At 47.9% G+C, this 16,501-nt stretch overlaps 1 protein-coding gene across 1 annotated transcript in view; it reads left to right on the forward strand.

Moving 5' to 3' along the window:
- Nucleotides 1-3,578: 3,578 nt before the first annotated feature.
- LOC149361172 (uncharacterized) overlaps nt 3,579-16,501 on the forward strand; it is a 74,083-nt gene continuing 61,160 nt past the window's right edge. Inside the window, exons 1-3 of the mRNA XM_089568014.1 lie at nt 3,579-4,256; nt 4,532-4,756; nt 4,955-5,140. Of these exons, the coding sequence (XP_089424140.1) occupies nt 3,579-4,256; nt 4,532-4,756; nt 4,955-5,140 (1,089 nt within the window). The remainder of the gene's footprint in view (nt 4,257-4,531; nt 4,757-4,954; nt 5,141-16,501) is intronic.

The following is a 16,501-nucleotide window of genomic DNA, read 5'->3' on the forward strand; positions in this document are numbered from 1 at the left end:
GATCGATTCTTGGGACGACCGAAGCAGAAAATAACGTGTTTCGGAGGCACCGGTTGGTGAAACAGCTTCGGCAGCAAACAGTTGGGATCGCCGCTCGTTTGTGTCTTGAGCGCAATGAATGTGTCGAGCATTCGGCCATGCCTTTGTTTTCGTCATTTTGTTGGCGTTGTTTAGTAATGGGCCGTGCCATGCGAAAGAACAGAGACAAAGGAATAGTTGGCTGGAAGACCAATGATTGGGTACGTCGCGTATAGAGAAAGACTAGCGTTTCTTGTACTTTGTTTTTGGCTTGCCTGCTCCCGCACTGTTACACAACATCTCTCCACTTCAAGAAATAGAAGACGACCCCACCCCATTCCCTACCGTTGTGTACGGCCGCAGAACCCGCAAGCTTCCCGAGCCACCCCGTCATCGACACATGCACATCTTAGTTGGCTTTCACCTCCCTGCCTCACTCGTAGCTGCACCGGTGAGTCATATCTTGTCAGCGCTTGTCTTTGTGTATCTTCCTGTGGTCCTTGTCTTTTCGCGCTGTTCTTCTTGAACATATCTTCCACCTTATCACGACTGCCGCACATCTCGCTGACCACGCACGCGCCGAAATTACTGTCCACACCAGTCTGGATCAAAGGCTTCTAATTCTTCGGACTAACTCCAACGACACTGCGAAACGCCTTCCCGCCGTTTCATCAGCCTCCGGCGTCTCAGCGGTCTTCGGCGGCTCATCGGGCCCCGGCGTCTTATCGGAAACCGGCGTCTAATCGCTTCCTAGCTCCACTACCCACCATCTAACCCCGAAACGAACTCACCCCCGCAAAGTCAGCCCGCGGAATATTCCGGATCGACCGCAGCGGGCTCACTCACTCCCAACTCCTGGCTGGCATCTCTTCCCGGACCCACACTATCATCGGTGTACGAATGATGGGATCCACAAACACCGTCCTGGTTACGTTTGAGGGCCGCACCGTCCCACGAACTATCTACTTCGAACAGATAGCGTACCGCTGCTACCCACACCGTCCCCGGGCATTTTGCTGTCTTCGCTGCCTTCAGTATGGGCACAGAAAGTTCCAGTGCCCTTCCACCCAAGCCTTCTGCCCTACCTGTACTACCACCCTTCTGCTCCCGAACGCTGCCCATCCCTGCTCCCCATGGTGCCTGCACTGTCAAAAGGACCATGCTACCTTCGCCGACACCTGCCCTGTCCGCAAGCAGCAGGACCAAGCCTGACCACATCCCTCTACACAGGCATGACCTCGTGACCCGCCGCCAAGCCACCGCTCGGGCAACAGCCCTGAAATCCCCGCAACCACTCCAAACCCCTCCGCTCGCAAGCATCTTCCCTTCCCCATACACACTGGCACCACCAAGACCTATGCAGATGTCCTGCAAGTATCTTCACGACCAACTACGCAATGCTCCCTAACGCCCAAACTACCGACCACTGCAGCACCAAGACAACTCCCAGAAGCTGTCTTCTCCCACCAGAGTCCAGTCTCCAGTACGGATGCCTCCAGCGTCCTGTGCCAAGAACCACCAGTATCGCGACTGCATCCAAGTGGGCCACTTCCCACTCCCTCAACTCCACTACCCGCACCGGCACACTCCCTGACCCCCACACAACAACCCGATACCCTTTCGACTCGACATGCAGGCCCTTGAGACACGTATGAACCACCTCGCATTCCTCTTTGACACCATACCACAACGCCAAGAAGCCCTGGAACAACAAATCCAGGCACAAACACTGCAGATAACTCAGCTCACAGCTCTAGTCACTACACTAACACCGCCGCCAAGCAGGCGGAATTCATAGAACAAATCCAACATACACTTACAGCCCTCTCCTGACCATCTGACTCCCCACTCCTAAAAAAGAAAAAGCCTTGTGGCCGTCTTCAGAGCCACAACCCCGGGGACACGTCAAACTATGACACGACCCCCATTCCATAGCTTTCTCCAATGGAACTGCCGATGCATTCGCACGGCACATACGCCCCTTTCCGAACATCTCACACTCCCCCCCCCCCCCCTCCCTCTGGTCTCCTACTCCAGGAAACCAGAGGCAAACGCACCCTCCCGGGATACAGAGCGATTCATGCGAGTTGTACTGATGGAACACCACTGGCCTCAGCATATATTCGAAAAGACCTCAAATTCTCAGTTCTCCAAATTTCTGATATACTCACAGAGCATCTAGTTGCCATCGAGCTCTTCCTCGCCCCTACATCCCCTACCACCATTCTAGTTAACTTCTACAACCCTCTCAAATAACATTGCCTCCTACCCCACCTTTTCGACTTCCTCCAAACCATCACTGGCAGGCGACTTCAACGCACCACACACACAGTGGGGCAACAGAACCACATACAAAGCATGACGCTTACTCCACAATCAAATATACTCTTGACACTACTCCTTGCTGAATGACTTTTTACGCCCCACTAGACAGGGTTCCTTCTATCACGGAGACACCACACCCGACCTGACTTCCGCTCTATGCATTCCACATGTTACTTGGCACAATACTGACACATACCTATTTAGTGACCATTCCATCCTTGTTATCAACATACCCACACAACACCCCGGCGCAGTGCGAAGGTGCGACACACTTCGTGGTCAGACTTTCGCCGGTTCTTACCCCCACCCCCGACTAACCCCTCCGACTACACTTCATGGGTCACCGATCTACGAAACATCGAGTCATGGGCCACACGTGAAATTTCCAATCCTACCCCCCGTGATAACCCTGATTCTCACCGTCTACGACTATGGAAGCGGCGAAAACGTCTCCAACGCGCATTAGCTACACAACCACACTACACACAGCTGTGCGACAGAATACAAGCACTCCGCAACAACATTATCTCCCACTGCGAGACACTGGTCACCGAACACTGGACACGAACATGCGACCACTTAGACGGAACTTTATATCAAAAATCATCATGGTACTGTCTCTGCTCCCTTCTTGGACTTCAAACTCATCCCACACCCACTCTCGAACGCCTCTTCGCCTCCCATACTCCAACAGAGGTTTTCACTAACCTCCAACAAATTTATTTCCCACCCTCACCATCAACAACTTTATTTCCCACCCTCACAATCCTCTTTACACTCACGATATCATCTACCAGCCCTTCCCGCACTAGACGTCCCCTTCACGCACACAAAACTTGACACAGCACTCACACGTTGTAACACACACTCTGCCCCCGTTCCAGACAAAATCACATACACAACTCTCAAGAATCTTCCCCCCGAAGGCCAAACATTTCTTCTTACTGTCATCAACGACGCCTGGTCTTCTGGCACCCTGCCAGTGAACTGGACATCGTCCCTGGTCTCATTCATACCGAAACCCAATAAACCCTCTACCTTCAATAACCTCCGTCTATTTCCCTCACCTCCTGCACGGGCAAGCTCATGGAACACATGGTGCTTGCCCCCCTCACTTCCCATCTTCAGGCCACCGACTATCCGTCCCCCCCACCCTCATTGGTTTTCGCCGAGCACTATCCGCCCAAGACCTTTTCCTTCTCCTTCAGCGCACCTTCTGGGGATCTGGCGCCGACATGGCAGCCGGACGCTTACATCATGTTCTTTCTCAGGTCCTGCAGATGATGGCAGTTTTCGATGCTGCCGCGATGTCAACGTGCCTGCCGCTGAATGGTGACGCCACAACCGAGCAAGTCTGTCCTGCTGAACTGGCTTTTTGGACGGACATTTCACCGCTGGGCCTTGCAGCGCTACCGGCGCTTGAACACTTCATCGACTGGCAACCCTGGAGCCCTCTGCACAAGCGGGACCTATATAAGCACCTGACGCATCCAGCCACACCGGGATCTAGTGCCGACATGGCAGCCGGACGTTTCCATCATGTTCTTTCTCAGGTCCCGCAGATGATGGCAATTTTCGATGTCGCGATATCGACGTGCCTGCCGCTGAATGGTGACGCCGCAGCCGAGCAAGTCTGTCCTGCTGAACTGGCTTTCTGGACTGACGTTTCACCGCTGGACCTTGCAGCGCTACCGGCGCTTGAACACTTCATCGACTGGCAACCCTGGAGCCCTCTGTACAAGCGGGACCTATATAAGCACCTGACACATCCAGCCACACCGGGATCTGGCGCCGACATGGCAGCCGGACGCTTACATCATGTTCTTTCTCAGGTCCCGCAGATGAGGGCAATTTTCGATGTTGTCGCGATATCAACGTGCCTGCCGGTGAATGGTGACGCCGCAGCCGAGCAAGTCTGTCCTGCTGAACTGGCTTTTGGACGGACATTTCACCGCTGGACCTTGCAGCGCTACCGGCGCTCGAACACTTCATCGACTGGTACCCCTGGAGCCCTCTGTACAAGCGGGACCCATATAAGCACCTGACGCAACTAGCCACACCGAGATCTGGCGGCGACATGGCAACCGGACGCTTACATCATGTTCTTTCGCAGGTCCCGCAGATGAGGGCAATTTTCGATGTCGCGATATCGACGTGCCTGCCGCTGAATGGTGACGCCGCAGCCGAGCAAGTCTGTCCTGCTAAACTGGCTTTCTGGACTGACGTTTCACCGCTGGAACTTGCAGCGCTACCGGCGCTTGAACACTTCATCGACTGGCAACCCTTGAGCCCTCTGTACAAGCGGGACCTATATAAGTACCTGACGCATCCCGCCACACCATCCCGGTGTGGCGGGACGCCACCGGGATCTGGCGTCGACATGGCAGCCAGGCGTTTACATGTTCTTTCTCAGGTTTGCTACTCCTACCTTTCTGTTAATGCAAAACCGTTTAGAAAATCGGCGCTGGATCCCAAAGCGGCTGTGTGCATGCTCTCACGGCTTCTGTACGATGTGACCGCGATTTGTTTCAGATACGCAGACTTTTCGCAGACACTGCTTTTGCTTCCGGGAGACGTAGAACAAAACCCGGGGCCTCTGTCTGCTGAGCAGGAAGAGCAGATGTTCGACACTATAATGAAAATACCTGTGATACAGCAGCAGCAGTCCGAGATACTGGATGAACTGCGTTCCATTCTGCTGGAGCAAAAGACGCTTGCAGAAAATCTAACGAAACTTGCAGATAAGGTCAAGCTCGTTGAAGATAATGTGTCACTGGTTCTCCCGCTAAAGCCTGAGGTAGAGCGTTTATCGCAAAGCTCTGAAAATCTTGGAGCCGCGTACATGGCACTGCAGTCATCTCATGATGATGTGGAAAACCAATCACTAAGAAATAATTTAATTTTCTACGGTATCCATGACAATGAAAACGAATCCTGGGAACAGTCTGAGAGTAACATAATCTCATACTGCGATGAAAAATTAGACATTTCTTTCGATGCTCCGGCTATCGAAAGGGCGCACAGACTAGGGCGTTATTCGCCAGGCAAGGAGAGGCCTGTGATCGTTAAATTCTTGTCTTTTAAAGACAAGAACCGTGTCGTTTCAAATACCGGAAAACTAAAGGATACTAACTGGGCGATAAGCGAGGAATTTTCGGCTACAGTTGAGCAACAAAGGAAAAAGCTTATAAAGCTTGCTAAAGAACGCGGAGGAATACTTAAAATGCGGTTTAATAAACTACACTTGGACAATAAAACTTTCATATACAACACTGAAGCAGACACTATCAATTGCGTAGAGCAATAGCCATCACCTCGCCTTTCGTTAACTCTCGAAATGTTATTGAAAGTGAACTTGTCTGCATTGTCGTTAACTGCCGTAGCCTAAAAAATAAAACTGACCAATTTCACTCGCTTCTGGAAATAACAAATGCACATGTGGTAATTGGCACGGAGTCATGACTGGACAGCAACATAAGCTATAGCGAAATATTTCCTGCCCCCTATACTGCGTATAGGAAGGATCGCAGTGCACGCGGTGGTGGTGTGTTCATACTCGTTCATAGCAGTTTAAGAAGTACGTCGGTCAACCTAGAGAACTCCTGTGAAGCTGTCTGGGGCAGAATTCTGCTGGGCGATGATACTTCATTAGCAATTGGCTCTTTTTATAGGCCCCAGGTTCTACCAGTGCACAACCATTTTTTCAACTTAGTAACGCATTATTAGCTCTAAAGGCCACATACATTATTCTTGGCGGAGATTTTAATACGCCTAGCGTACGATGGTCTTCTTTGCAACCAGTAATTCACACTACATCCCTATTATATACCGCTTTCCGTGAAGTGATCAATGCCCACTCATTGTTACAGTTTGTTCAAACCCCTACAAGACTAGGCTTTACCAGTACAAATGTGCTAGACCTTCTTTTCAGCAGTGACACCAGCCTAGTCTCATCTACCACAACGCTGCCAGGTATAAGCGGTCATGATGTAGTTCGAGCAAAATTGTCTTGTAATGCAATGAAATGCCAGCACTGTCAAGCACTCCAAGTGTTCTTTTATGATAAAGGGGATTACGGTGCCTTATCACAGGCACTCGATGCGTTTTTTTCCTGACTTTCTTTCACATGGCTCGTCTTTGAATATAGATTCTTTCTGGAACTTGCTTAAAACTAAAATCTTATCCCTGACACACACTTTCATCCCGTCCCGCCTCATTTCAGCCAAGCGTCGTGGCGATAAGCACTGGGTGAATAGACAGTTGCGAGCTATGATTAACAGACGTAAACGCCTGTTTCGTAGCTATTGTGATACGCCTGCGCTAACTCTGTATTCCGAGCTGAAAAAGCAAACTAAGAACATATCCAGTGAAATACGCAAGGCATACTTGAACACACTTGGGCAAGGGATAAAAACAAACTCAAAGAAGCCTGGAAGTATGTTAAAAGTATCAGAAACACGAGTGCCACTCTGCCTGACATACTAGCTGGAACTGATTTTGGTAAAGATTCTGAAGAGAAAGCTAACAGGTTCAATCTCTATTTCAAGTAAGGGTTTTCTGATCATATTAATACACAGACGGTCTGTCAGTCTCCAAGAACCCTGACCAGAATGAATGACATTGAAATTTCTGAACGGGGAATAACGCTTTTATTACAGAAAATTAAGGTTCCATCACCACCAGGGCCTGACAACATTTCCAATTACGTTTTGAAAAATTGTGCAGCTGCAGTCGCCCCGTATTTAGTTGCACTGTTTCAAAAATCTTTGGAAAGTTGGGATTTACCTCTTGACTGGAAAACCGCCAGTGTTGTTCCAAATATATAAAAGCGGTGATAAAAATAAAACATGTAACTATCGCCCCATATCTCTGACCAGCGTGTCTTGCAAGACACTCAAGCATGTCATATATACTCAGTTGATTAGCCATCTACAAAACAATAACATTTTTTCTGTTCGACACAACATGGATTCAGATCCGGTTTCTCGTGTGAAACACAGCTCGTAGAATTCACCCATGACATTTCCGTTTCCTTAAATTGCGCTGGTCAGATAGGTTGTATTTTTTTAGACTTTCGAAAAGCGTTCGAGTTAGTTGCTCACAACCTACTACTACACAAGCTTTCAAATTTAAATATCCCTACTACACTCCTAACCTGGATAAAGGCATATCTTATCGGAAGGAAACAACGCGTAGTTTACGACGGAATCAATTCTGCAAGTGTGGGCATGACTTCAGGTCTTCCGCAGGGATCGGTTTTAGGTCCTCTTCGTTTTTTAATATTTATAAATGGTCTCACTATCAACATTTCAAGCAAAATCAGACTTTATGCAGAAGACTGCTGCATCTACCGCAACATTTCTTCGGAAGCAGATGCCGCTATTTTACAACATGACCTCAATTCTGTGTTCTCGTGGTGCGAAAAATGGAATATGGCGCTAAATCTCCCTATACGTAATCTCATCCGGTTTACGAAAAAGAAACAAATTTTCCAAACAGACTATTTTCTTGGCAGCTCCGACATATCTGCTGTTTCAACTTATAAGTACTTGGGAGTCTTTTTCTCGGCTGACCTCTCATGGAACACACATGTCAATTATATAACGGCTAAAGCCAACCGCACATTAAACTTCCTCCGACCGAACTTCAGGGATGCGCCAATTCCACTCAAGCAGACGTTATTCATGTCCAACGTACGCCCTGCACTTGAATACGCCTGCACCGCTTGGGACCCGCATACAAAACAGAATATTGAGGAACTGGAGCGTATTCAAAAACGGTTGGTTTGGTTGGTTTGTTTATGGGGTTTAACGTCCCAAAGCGACTAAGGCTATGAGAGACGCCGTAGTGGAGGGCTCCGGAAATTTCGACCACCTGGGGTTCTTTAACGTGTTAACGTGCACTGACATTGCACAGTACACGGGCCTCGAATTTCTCCTCCAAAGAAATTCAGCTGCCGCGGCCGGGATCGAACCCGCGTCTTTCGGGCCAGCAGCCGAGCACCGTAGCCACTGAGCCACCGCGGCGGCTATTCAAAAACGGGCTGCTAGGTTTGTCTCTGGCGATTTCAATTTCGAGAACAGCTCTTTTTTTGCACGACAAGTTGGGGTGGCCGTTACTTGAAAAAAGGAGAAAATATTTGAGAGTCTCTTTCTTTTACAATGTTCTTAATGGAAAAACTGCTATTCCAAAAGAGTAATACATACATGAGCCAAGTTACGTTTCCGCGCGCACCGACCACCCACTAAAAGCGTGCGAGTACAATTCTCGAATTAACACATTCAAATATAGTTTTTTCCCACGAACAATACATGACTTGAACAGTCTGCCTGCACAAATTGCTGCTTCCCTAACCACATTTCTTTACATTGCTTTGCAAAACCACCTGTTATTATGACTGTATTAAGTTAACATGACTGTTAGTATCAATGTAGCAATAGCTCTATCCTGGCACATTGTGTTCTAGTTTTGTGTTTGCTAAAACAGTGCTGTATTAAGGCGAAAGCCTTTAATGTCTCATCGTTGTAAGCAGCAGTTGTCGACAGAAATGTCACGCTTTTCAATTGGTCGAAATGGTCGTGACGTCACAGTGCGCGAATTTCAAACGGGGCCAATTGTACTTTGGCTAGTAACCATGCAACAAATTGAAGGGATCGTATAGTGATGCTCCAAGTAAATGGGACTGAGCTTAGTTCATTGCTTAATTAGCCTAACTAACTTTTCTAGTCAGGCCATATAAATAAATAAAAACGAGTAGGATATTGGTCGAGATCGGGAATCGAACCCCGGTCTTCGGCGTGCGAGACGAGCATGCTATCCACTCCGCCATGCCAGCTCGATGGTTTGGCATGAACAAAGGCGCGTCTAGTGAATACGGTGTCTTCGCTCACTCTCATCCTTCTCCCTTCCGGCGAGGTTTAGGTGTCCACCGAGGTATGAGAGACAGATACATTTCCTTTCCTTAAAAACCGTAGAACCGATCCTTAAAGGCGTAGAACCGAATGGGCGATGGCGTTCTGTGGACTCCCTGGCAGCGTTGCAAGACCCTGTCGCGTTCCACTCAGAGGCGAAGCTTAACATCTTAACAACACATCAGTGACCACACTTTACGTCAAAAAAGTGCCCCCCTGAATTTTCACGGCTGTCCACCGAGATATGTGAGACAGTTACTGCGCAATTTCCTTCCCTCAAATACAATTTTCATTTTCTTCATTACAGGCCCTCTTTGTCTTCTTTCTCTCCCACTTCCTCCCTTCCGCTACGGTGCGGTTCAGGTGTCCCCCGAGATGACAGAGAACTACTGCGCCATTTCCTTTCCTCAAAAAGCGTTGCGTTCAAAGGGAAGGCATCGCGCCGAACGGGTGGTGGCGTTCCGTGGACTCCCTGGCAGCGCTACAACACGCTGTCGCTTACCACTCCTAAAGGCGAAGCTTAAGCGTCATTAATTAGCAGTAAAATTAGTAGTCAGGAATTAATCAGTAATCAACCACAAATTAGTGATTTGTCATCACTTGGTAATTAGTACTCAATTATATGTGACGTCACCGGTGCCGCAGCGGCAGTGAAAGTGGTGCGGAAAACGCTTTCGCCTCTACGCACTTTAGACAGTCAAAGTGCCCCCTGATTTTTTTGAACGTCATTTTGTCCGCGTCTGTCACGGGCGTGTTTTTGTTTCTGCAACGTTAATTTTTGCCTTTGCTCCTATAGTCCATGGGTTTTCTCAGTACATTGCATCATTTGCCTCAATTACTGTATTTTATCTGTTGTTTTTTTATGTTTCCCCTACAACAATGCCCCAGGGGGGGGGGCGCTGTAGGTATTTCGTAAAAATAAATAAATAAATGCTCAAGACGCTGCGCAGGTCAAAGCCTTATTAACAGTTGACAAACGCAAAGCTTTCGACTACATATCACACGACCACATCCTCACCATACTAGCTGATACGCAGTGCGGACACAGCATGCACAATTACATAAGAGCTTTCCTCTCCCACCGCTCCGCTCGTATCCGCTATTTCGACAAACTGTCTCACCCCATTCCACTCACTCGTGGCACTCCACAGGGTGCCGTCCTCTCTCCCATTCTCTTTAACCTAGGCATGGGCCCGCTCGCCCGGGCCTTAGCCGATATTCCCAACCTTCATTTCGTCTTCTATGCAGACGATCTCACCTTGTGGGTCACCACTGGCTCAGCGGGAGAGGTCCAAACCACACTACAACATGCACTTAACACCATTTCCTCACACCTCTCCCAAGCGAGCCTGCAACCCGCTCCGGAGAAATCTGAACTTCTACTCATAACACGCAGTAAATATCAACGTACGATGAACCCCTCCATCTCCCTCACCTTAGCCGGACAGCGCATCCCCCATGTCGACCCTTGTATCCTGGGTATGCCACTGACCTCCAACACTTTCACCTCTGCCATCAATCAGTCCGTACGCGCATGCCACTCAATCACACACTTACTCCGTCGCGTAATCTTAAAACATGCCGGCCTCCGAGACACACGCCAGCCGCCTTGCTCAAGCGCTGGCCTTGAACAAATTCCTATAGTATTTTTCAATAGCGCGAAAAGACGACGACGTTTACACACACAACACGAGCGCTGAATTTCAACTGAAAATTTATTAACACAAAAGACATTTATACATAATCCCGCCAAACAAACCCGCAAAAAGCCTACTTATTAAACATCCGGCAACTACTTCTCAAGAAGGAGAAATTCACGGTTTATCAATGACAATGACGGTTTAGAGACACACACAGAACCCCCCTTATCAATGTGATAGGCCTCTACTAATTCTCTTACCGTCTGATCTTTGTGTTGGAAAACTACAGACGTGTCTTGAAGCAGAGGGGTACAGGTGTGTTCACGTTGTCTGCAATGCAGAGCTAAATTTGATTTTGCCCTTCTTGAGAAGTCGTTGCCGGATGTTTAAGATAAGTTAAGTAGGTTTTTTGTGGGTTTGTTTGGCAGGATTATGTATAAATGTCTTTTGTGTTAATAAATTTTCAGTGGAAAGTCAGCGCTCGTGTTGTGTGTGTAAACGTCGTCGTCTTTTCGCGCTGTTGAAAAATGGATAACCACCAACTCGCCCAGCTTTCTGTTCTTCCTATACTATATCCCTTACTGCCCCACTACAAGTACACAACAAGACAAACTAATCATGGCCCTCAATACACTATACAAAGCAACACTAGGACTCCCCCCACAGGCTTCTACAGGCACCCTGTACAGAACAGGCCTTTTCCGTCACCTTCCAGCCCTCCTTAATCTGCACCAGGAGAGACAAATCATCCGCCTGTCCAGTATACCAGCTGGGCGGTGGATACTATCCCAGACTCCCAACGCACCCATCTCTTTCCCAGACCCACCGCAGTCTCCGATCTACCCCCTAACCTCCGCCTCGAACCCATTCCACGCAACATGTCCGCCCACACACACGCAGGCCGCCACCAAGCATACGCACACAACCACAAGCCACCCTTGGACGCTCCGGTGGTGGCCTACACAGACGCCTGTCTCACTGAAACTGCGGGCTCCACCGCAGCCTTCTTCTTCCACCCTTGCCTCTCTAAACCAGCACTCACACAGCCGGTCCATACACTTCCCCACCCTGCACGCTCGCCCTAGAAATACGCGACGCGGTATTGCCGATGCTATCACACACTTTGCCACCGTATCCCCCGCCCCCACATACGTTGTCTATACAGACTCGCAGGCAGCTCTGCGTGCCTTCCTTGAAACAAGTGAAGGAGGGCTAGTTAGTAGGGGTGTGCGAATATTCGAAATTTTCGAATATAGTTCGAATATTATATTTTTAGTATTCGTATTCGATTCGAAATCCAAGCATTCATGTTGTTTCGAATATTCGACCCGACGCGAATATTCGTACTCAGCCGAATATTTTATTGCTAGCACCGGCGTTCATTTCCCCACATACGTTGTCTATACAGACTCGCAGGCAGCTCTGCGTGCCTTCCTTGAAACAAGTGAAGGAGGGCTAGTTAGTAGGGGTGTGCGAATATTCGAAATTTTCGAATATAGTTCGAATATTATATTTTTAGTATTCGTATTCGATTCGAAATCCAAGCATTCATGTTGTTTCGAATATTCGACCCGACGCGAATATTCGTACTCAGCCGAATATTTTATTGCTAGCACCGGCGTTCATTTAGGTCCGCAAGTCCTACCGACAGAGACATAACAATATGGCGGCGCTCAGAGCAATGCGTAACGTTGGGCCATGCAGTAGTTGACTACGCTGGTGAGCTTCTTTGTGGCTATACCTGCGACGCTGGTATAATCAGAGCTGTGCACGAAATACCTCGCAATGCGTGCCAGTTCAGTGCCAAGTGAGAGGGCATTTTTGTGGCTGGAGAAGTCGCTTCAGCTAGAAGGGAACTAGCTACTTCGGCCTGACCGTGTGGAGCAGTCGGTTTTCCTTCACGACAACCTTTTATGTTCATTCCAGCAACGCGCTTTTGTGCTTATGGCAAGCTAGCCTTAATCAATGCTATGTACTAGCCATCTTCTCTGATATTTCCACTCTTCTAAGAATAATGTTCGAGACTTTGATACTTTTTGTGCAGCCACACACATCTTTTGTGTTCATTTCATCACTGATAGTTGAACTGTGAGGTTCTTGGGTGCTCAAAGAATGTTTTGTAGTGGTTAAATGCGTCTGTCCTTGATTATTCGATATTCGATTCGATATTCGGAACCCAGTATTCGTATTCGATTCGTATTCGAAAATTTTGATATTCGCACACCCCTACTAGTTAGTGGTTGACAATGGAGTGCATATTGCAACCGCGCAAAACAACGAGGGACGAAGAGAGGAAAGCACAGGACAAGACGCGGAACTTCAACTAAGGTTTACTACAAGGAAAACCACATTTATACAAGATTTATAATCACACCTGATAAACAGCCGACACCATCACATTATACAGGCACGTGGGCGCGCGTGGCACATGTTAGCATCTAGATAGTTGAATTCCTTCTTGGATAACGATACTGAAGTGAATTTTTGAGGCGACAATTTTTTGCCAGCTCCCTGCCCCCCGGCAATAATCCAATGGCTACGCGATGCTCCTGAAGTCTAACTTTCAAGCAATGTCCAGTTTGCCCTATGTAAGAAATCCCACATGTGAGGGGTATTTTGTACACCACCCCAGTTTTGCAGGGAACGAACCTGTCTACGTGCTTAGTGCGGCACTAGTTCTTTTTTCTACTTCCCTGCACCATATTGCACATGCTCGAAAGCTTTTTGGGCGCCGTGAAGACCACCGGGATATCACATTTCATGGCCACTTTTTTGAGGCGATGGGAAATCTGGTGGAAGTATGGCATAGCCTCGGGTCTCCGGCGTTGCGGTTCTTCACTTGCCGCAACGCCGGACAGTGGGCAGGAAGCTCGATGCCCACCGAAGCACTGCCCGTGCACGAGTAGTGCACTGTCATCGCACAGCACACGGGCTTAGAATTTCGCCTCCATAGACTTTGGGGTCAGCAGCCGACCGCCTTAAGCACTGAGCCACCGCAAGCGGCTCTGACATCACGGGTTCCTGAACACGCCTGGGTTCGCTTTACCCAAGTCAAGCCGTGCAAGGCGTTTTGCTGTTTTCGAAGAATAGGAGATGCTGGTGGTTAAGCCGGAACCGAGTGTTTCGACCTCATAGGCCCATCGGCGGAGGCAGCACAGCACTTTGGCTGGCTCCCGCTTCTCGTCGATGGCAAATCCGGGCGGACCCAATCTTTTCTTGTGCTCCTCTTTAAGTTCCCTATCTCGTTTCTCACAACTTTGCAATGACCTCCTCCCTTGTTTTTTTCTTTTTTCCTGGTGGTTAGGGTTAACCTTGTGTGAAGAGGCCACCCAAACTACGTCATATTTGCTTATAGTGGTGGTGTACATCTGGCATGGGCAGTACTTTTATATACACATTACCCTCCTTTTCCCGTGTTGGGCTGCATGGTGAGCGGCTGGCACGTTTGCCGAAGCCCTAAAAATTGCCGGGATGCTAAGACCCCTTCAAGGCCTACTTGATCGAAATTTTGCAAACCGTAAAAAGGTTGTTTTTTCATAGTACACCCCTGTATTATGCTACCCACAAAGCTTTATGTTCAAGTGTCAAGCAGCTAAGGTGCCGCCAACGGCACGCAAAAATCATAGTTTTCAATACCGAAACTGGAAAAACGGGCGCCATTGCCGCCCGCCGGAAGTGACGCAGGTTTGAGTCTGGAGTCCGGACAGGTTCGGAGTGTCTGCTCGTTGCGGCTCGTGCAAAGCAGTGGTACCGGTATCGCGTGCAGCACTTTGCGCAATAAATACTGGTTATATATGAAAACACACATCTTAAATCGGATGAAACGCCCCAGAAAAAGTTCTAAACGCGTTTTATTTGCTGTAGTAGACTAGAAAACTCTTCGCTCAACCTCAGCGAAGATGATCGCGCCGCAGAGCTAGTGAGCTTTGTTTTGGTGACAGTATTCGATTATAGCTTGTGCAAAATTCGGACATATCGAAGGAAGGAGACATATTCAAATGGAGGCCAAGTCGAAAAAAAAACTCTCGTATTATCAAGTCGGCTTTTTTTGAGCGGGAATGCGCGTTCCCACAACACAGGTGCGCTCTGCTGTGCGTGCAATATGATTACTGTCTAGATAAAAAAAAAATGCCCTGCCTTTTCCTTCTCATTTTTCTCCACCGTCGAAAGGTATTCCTGCCTAAGTGGAGCGCTAGAGAATTAATCGCTGTTTTAAGCGAAAGAATATGCCAGATGCAAAATTTGTGTTGCAAAATAATAATATATTTTTCTCTTCGGGGACCGTGGCATCAACGAGATTCCGATGGTGGGCTGGTTCATCTTTGCGCGCCTCGGTCGGGCAAGCCACTGCGCGTTGCAAAATACATGCCGGTTCAAATGAACAAATGCGAAGGGTCAGGGTTCGGGCTAGTGGGTAGTCAACATGAGGATCCATTGCGCACAAAATTGAAAGGACACAACACAAGCGCTTGTGTTGTGTCCCTTCAATTTTGTGCATCGAAAACAGTATTATCTACACAGACTTCCTCAGTGTACTGAAAGCACTGCAGTCCAGAAATGCAGTCATGCCATAAATAGGTAAGGTCTTACATAACATAACAAGGATTGTAACACAAGGGCATAACATAAAATTATGTTGAGTTCCAAGCCATGTTGGAATTTATGGTAACGAGAGAGCGGACGCATGCGCTGCTCAAGCCCACAACAAGGAAATACAGAAAACAAGCATGCCACATAATGATTGGATGAAGCTAGTTCAGAGCAGACTGAGGAACAAATGGCAGAGCACATGGAATAGTCAAATAAATAACAAGCTATACTTAATAAAACCAATATTAGGAGAATGGAAATCATGCACACATCAGGAACGCTTTTTTGAAGTTATTTTATGTCGTTTACGTATTGGACACACACACCTTACCCACAACTTTCTACTAACAAAACAAGACAAACCTACCTGTGAAAAATGCGGAGATGAACTCACAGTAACTCATATTTTAATCTCATGCATAGAACTTGAAACACTCAGAAACAAGTCTTTTACCCCGTTTTACAACCAACACATCCCTTTTCATCCGTCATTGATTTTATGTGAAGAAGCTCTTATTGATAAGTCAAGTGTTTTTAACTTTTTAAAAGAAGCCAATGTTCTAGAAAAACTCTAAATTTCTACCCTGTGCTTATTGACGCATCTCAGCCACCCTCCCGTCGCGAGAAGACGGCTGAGGTCACTATTACATCGGTTGGGGACCTCGAGATCCTTGCACAGCCAAGGATGGCTGCTGAGGTTGCCAACCCTTTTTAAAGCATTTACCATAAGTCTCTTCTAAAATTTTGTCATATTTTTACTCGGTTGCACGAATTAACTTTTTAGGCCCTTTACACCGCCGTTCATTTAGACTTTTGTATAACATCTATCTAGAAGAATTTTCTATACCCGGAGCTTGGCGCATGATAGCCTTAGTCGCTTATGCGCCAATAAACTCAACTCAACTCAACCCTTCAATTTTGTGCGCTATGGATCCTCATGTTATACGCTGCGTTCATTACTGCATTTACCTATAATCACTTAAAGCCCGTGTACTGCAGTGATGGAAAAGTTTTTGT

This window comes from Amblyomma mixtum, chromosome 2 (assembly GCF_055824585.1).
Source record: "Amblyomma mixtum isolate Tamu chromosome 2, ASM5582458v1, whole genome shotgun sequence".
In the NCBI taxonomy this organism is placed as follows: Eukaryota; Metazoa; Arthropoda; class Arachnida; order Ixodida; family Ixodidae; genus Amblyomma; species Amblyomma mixtum.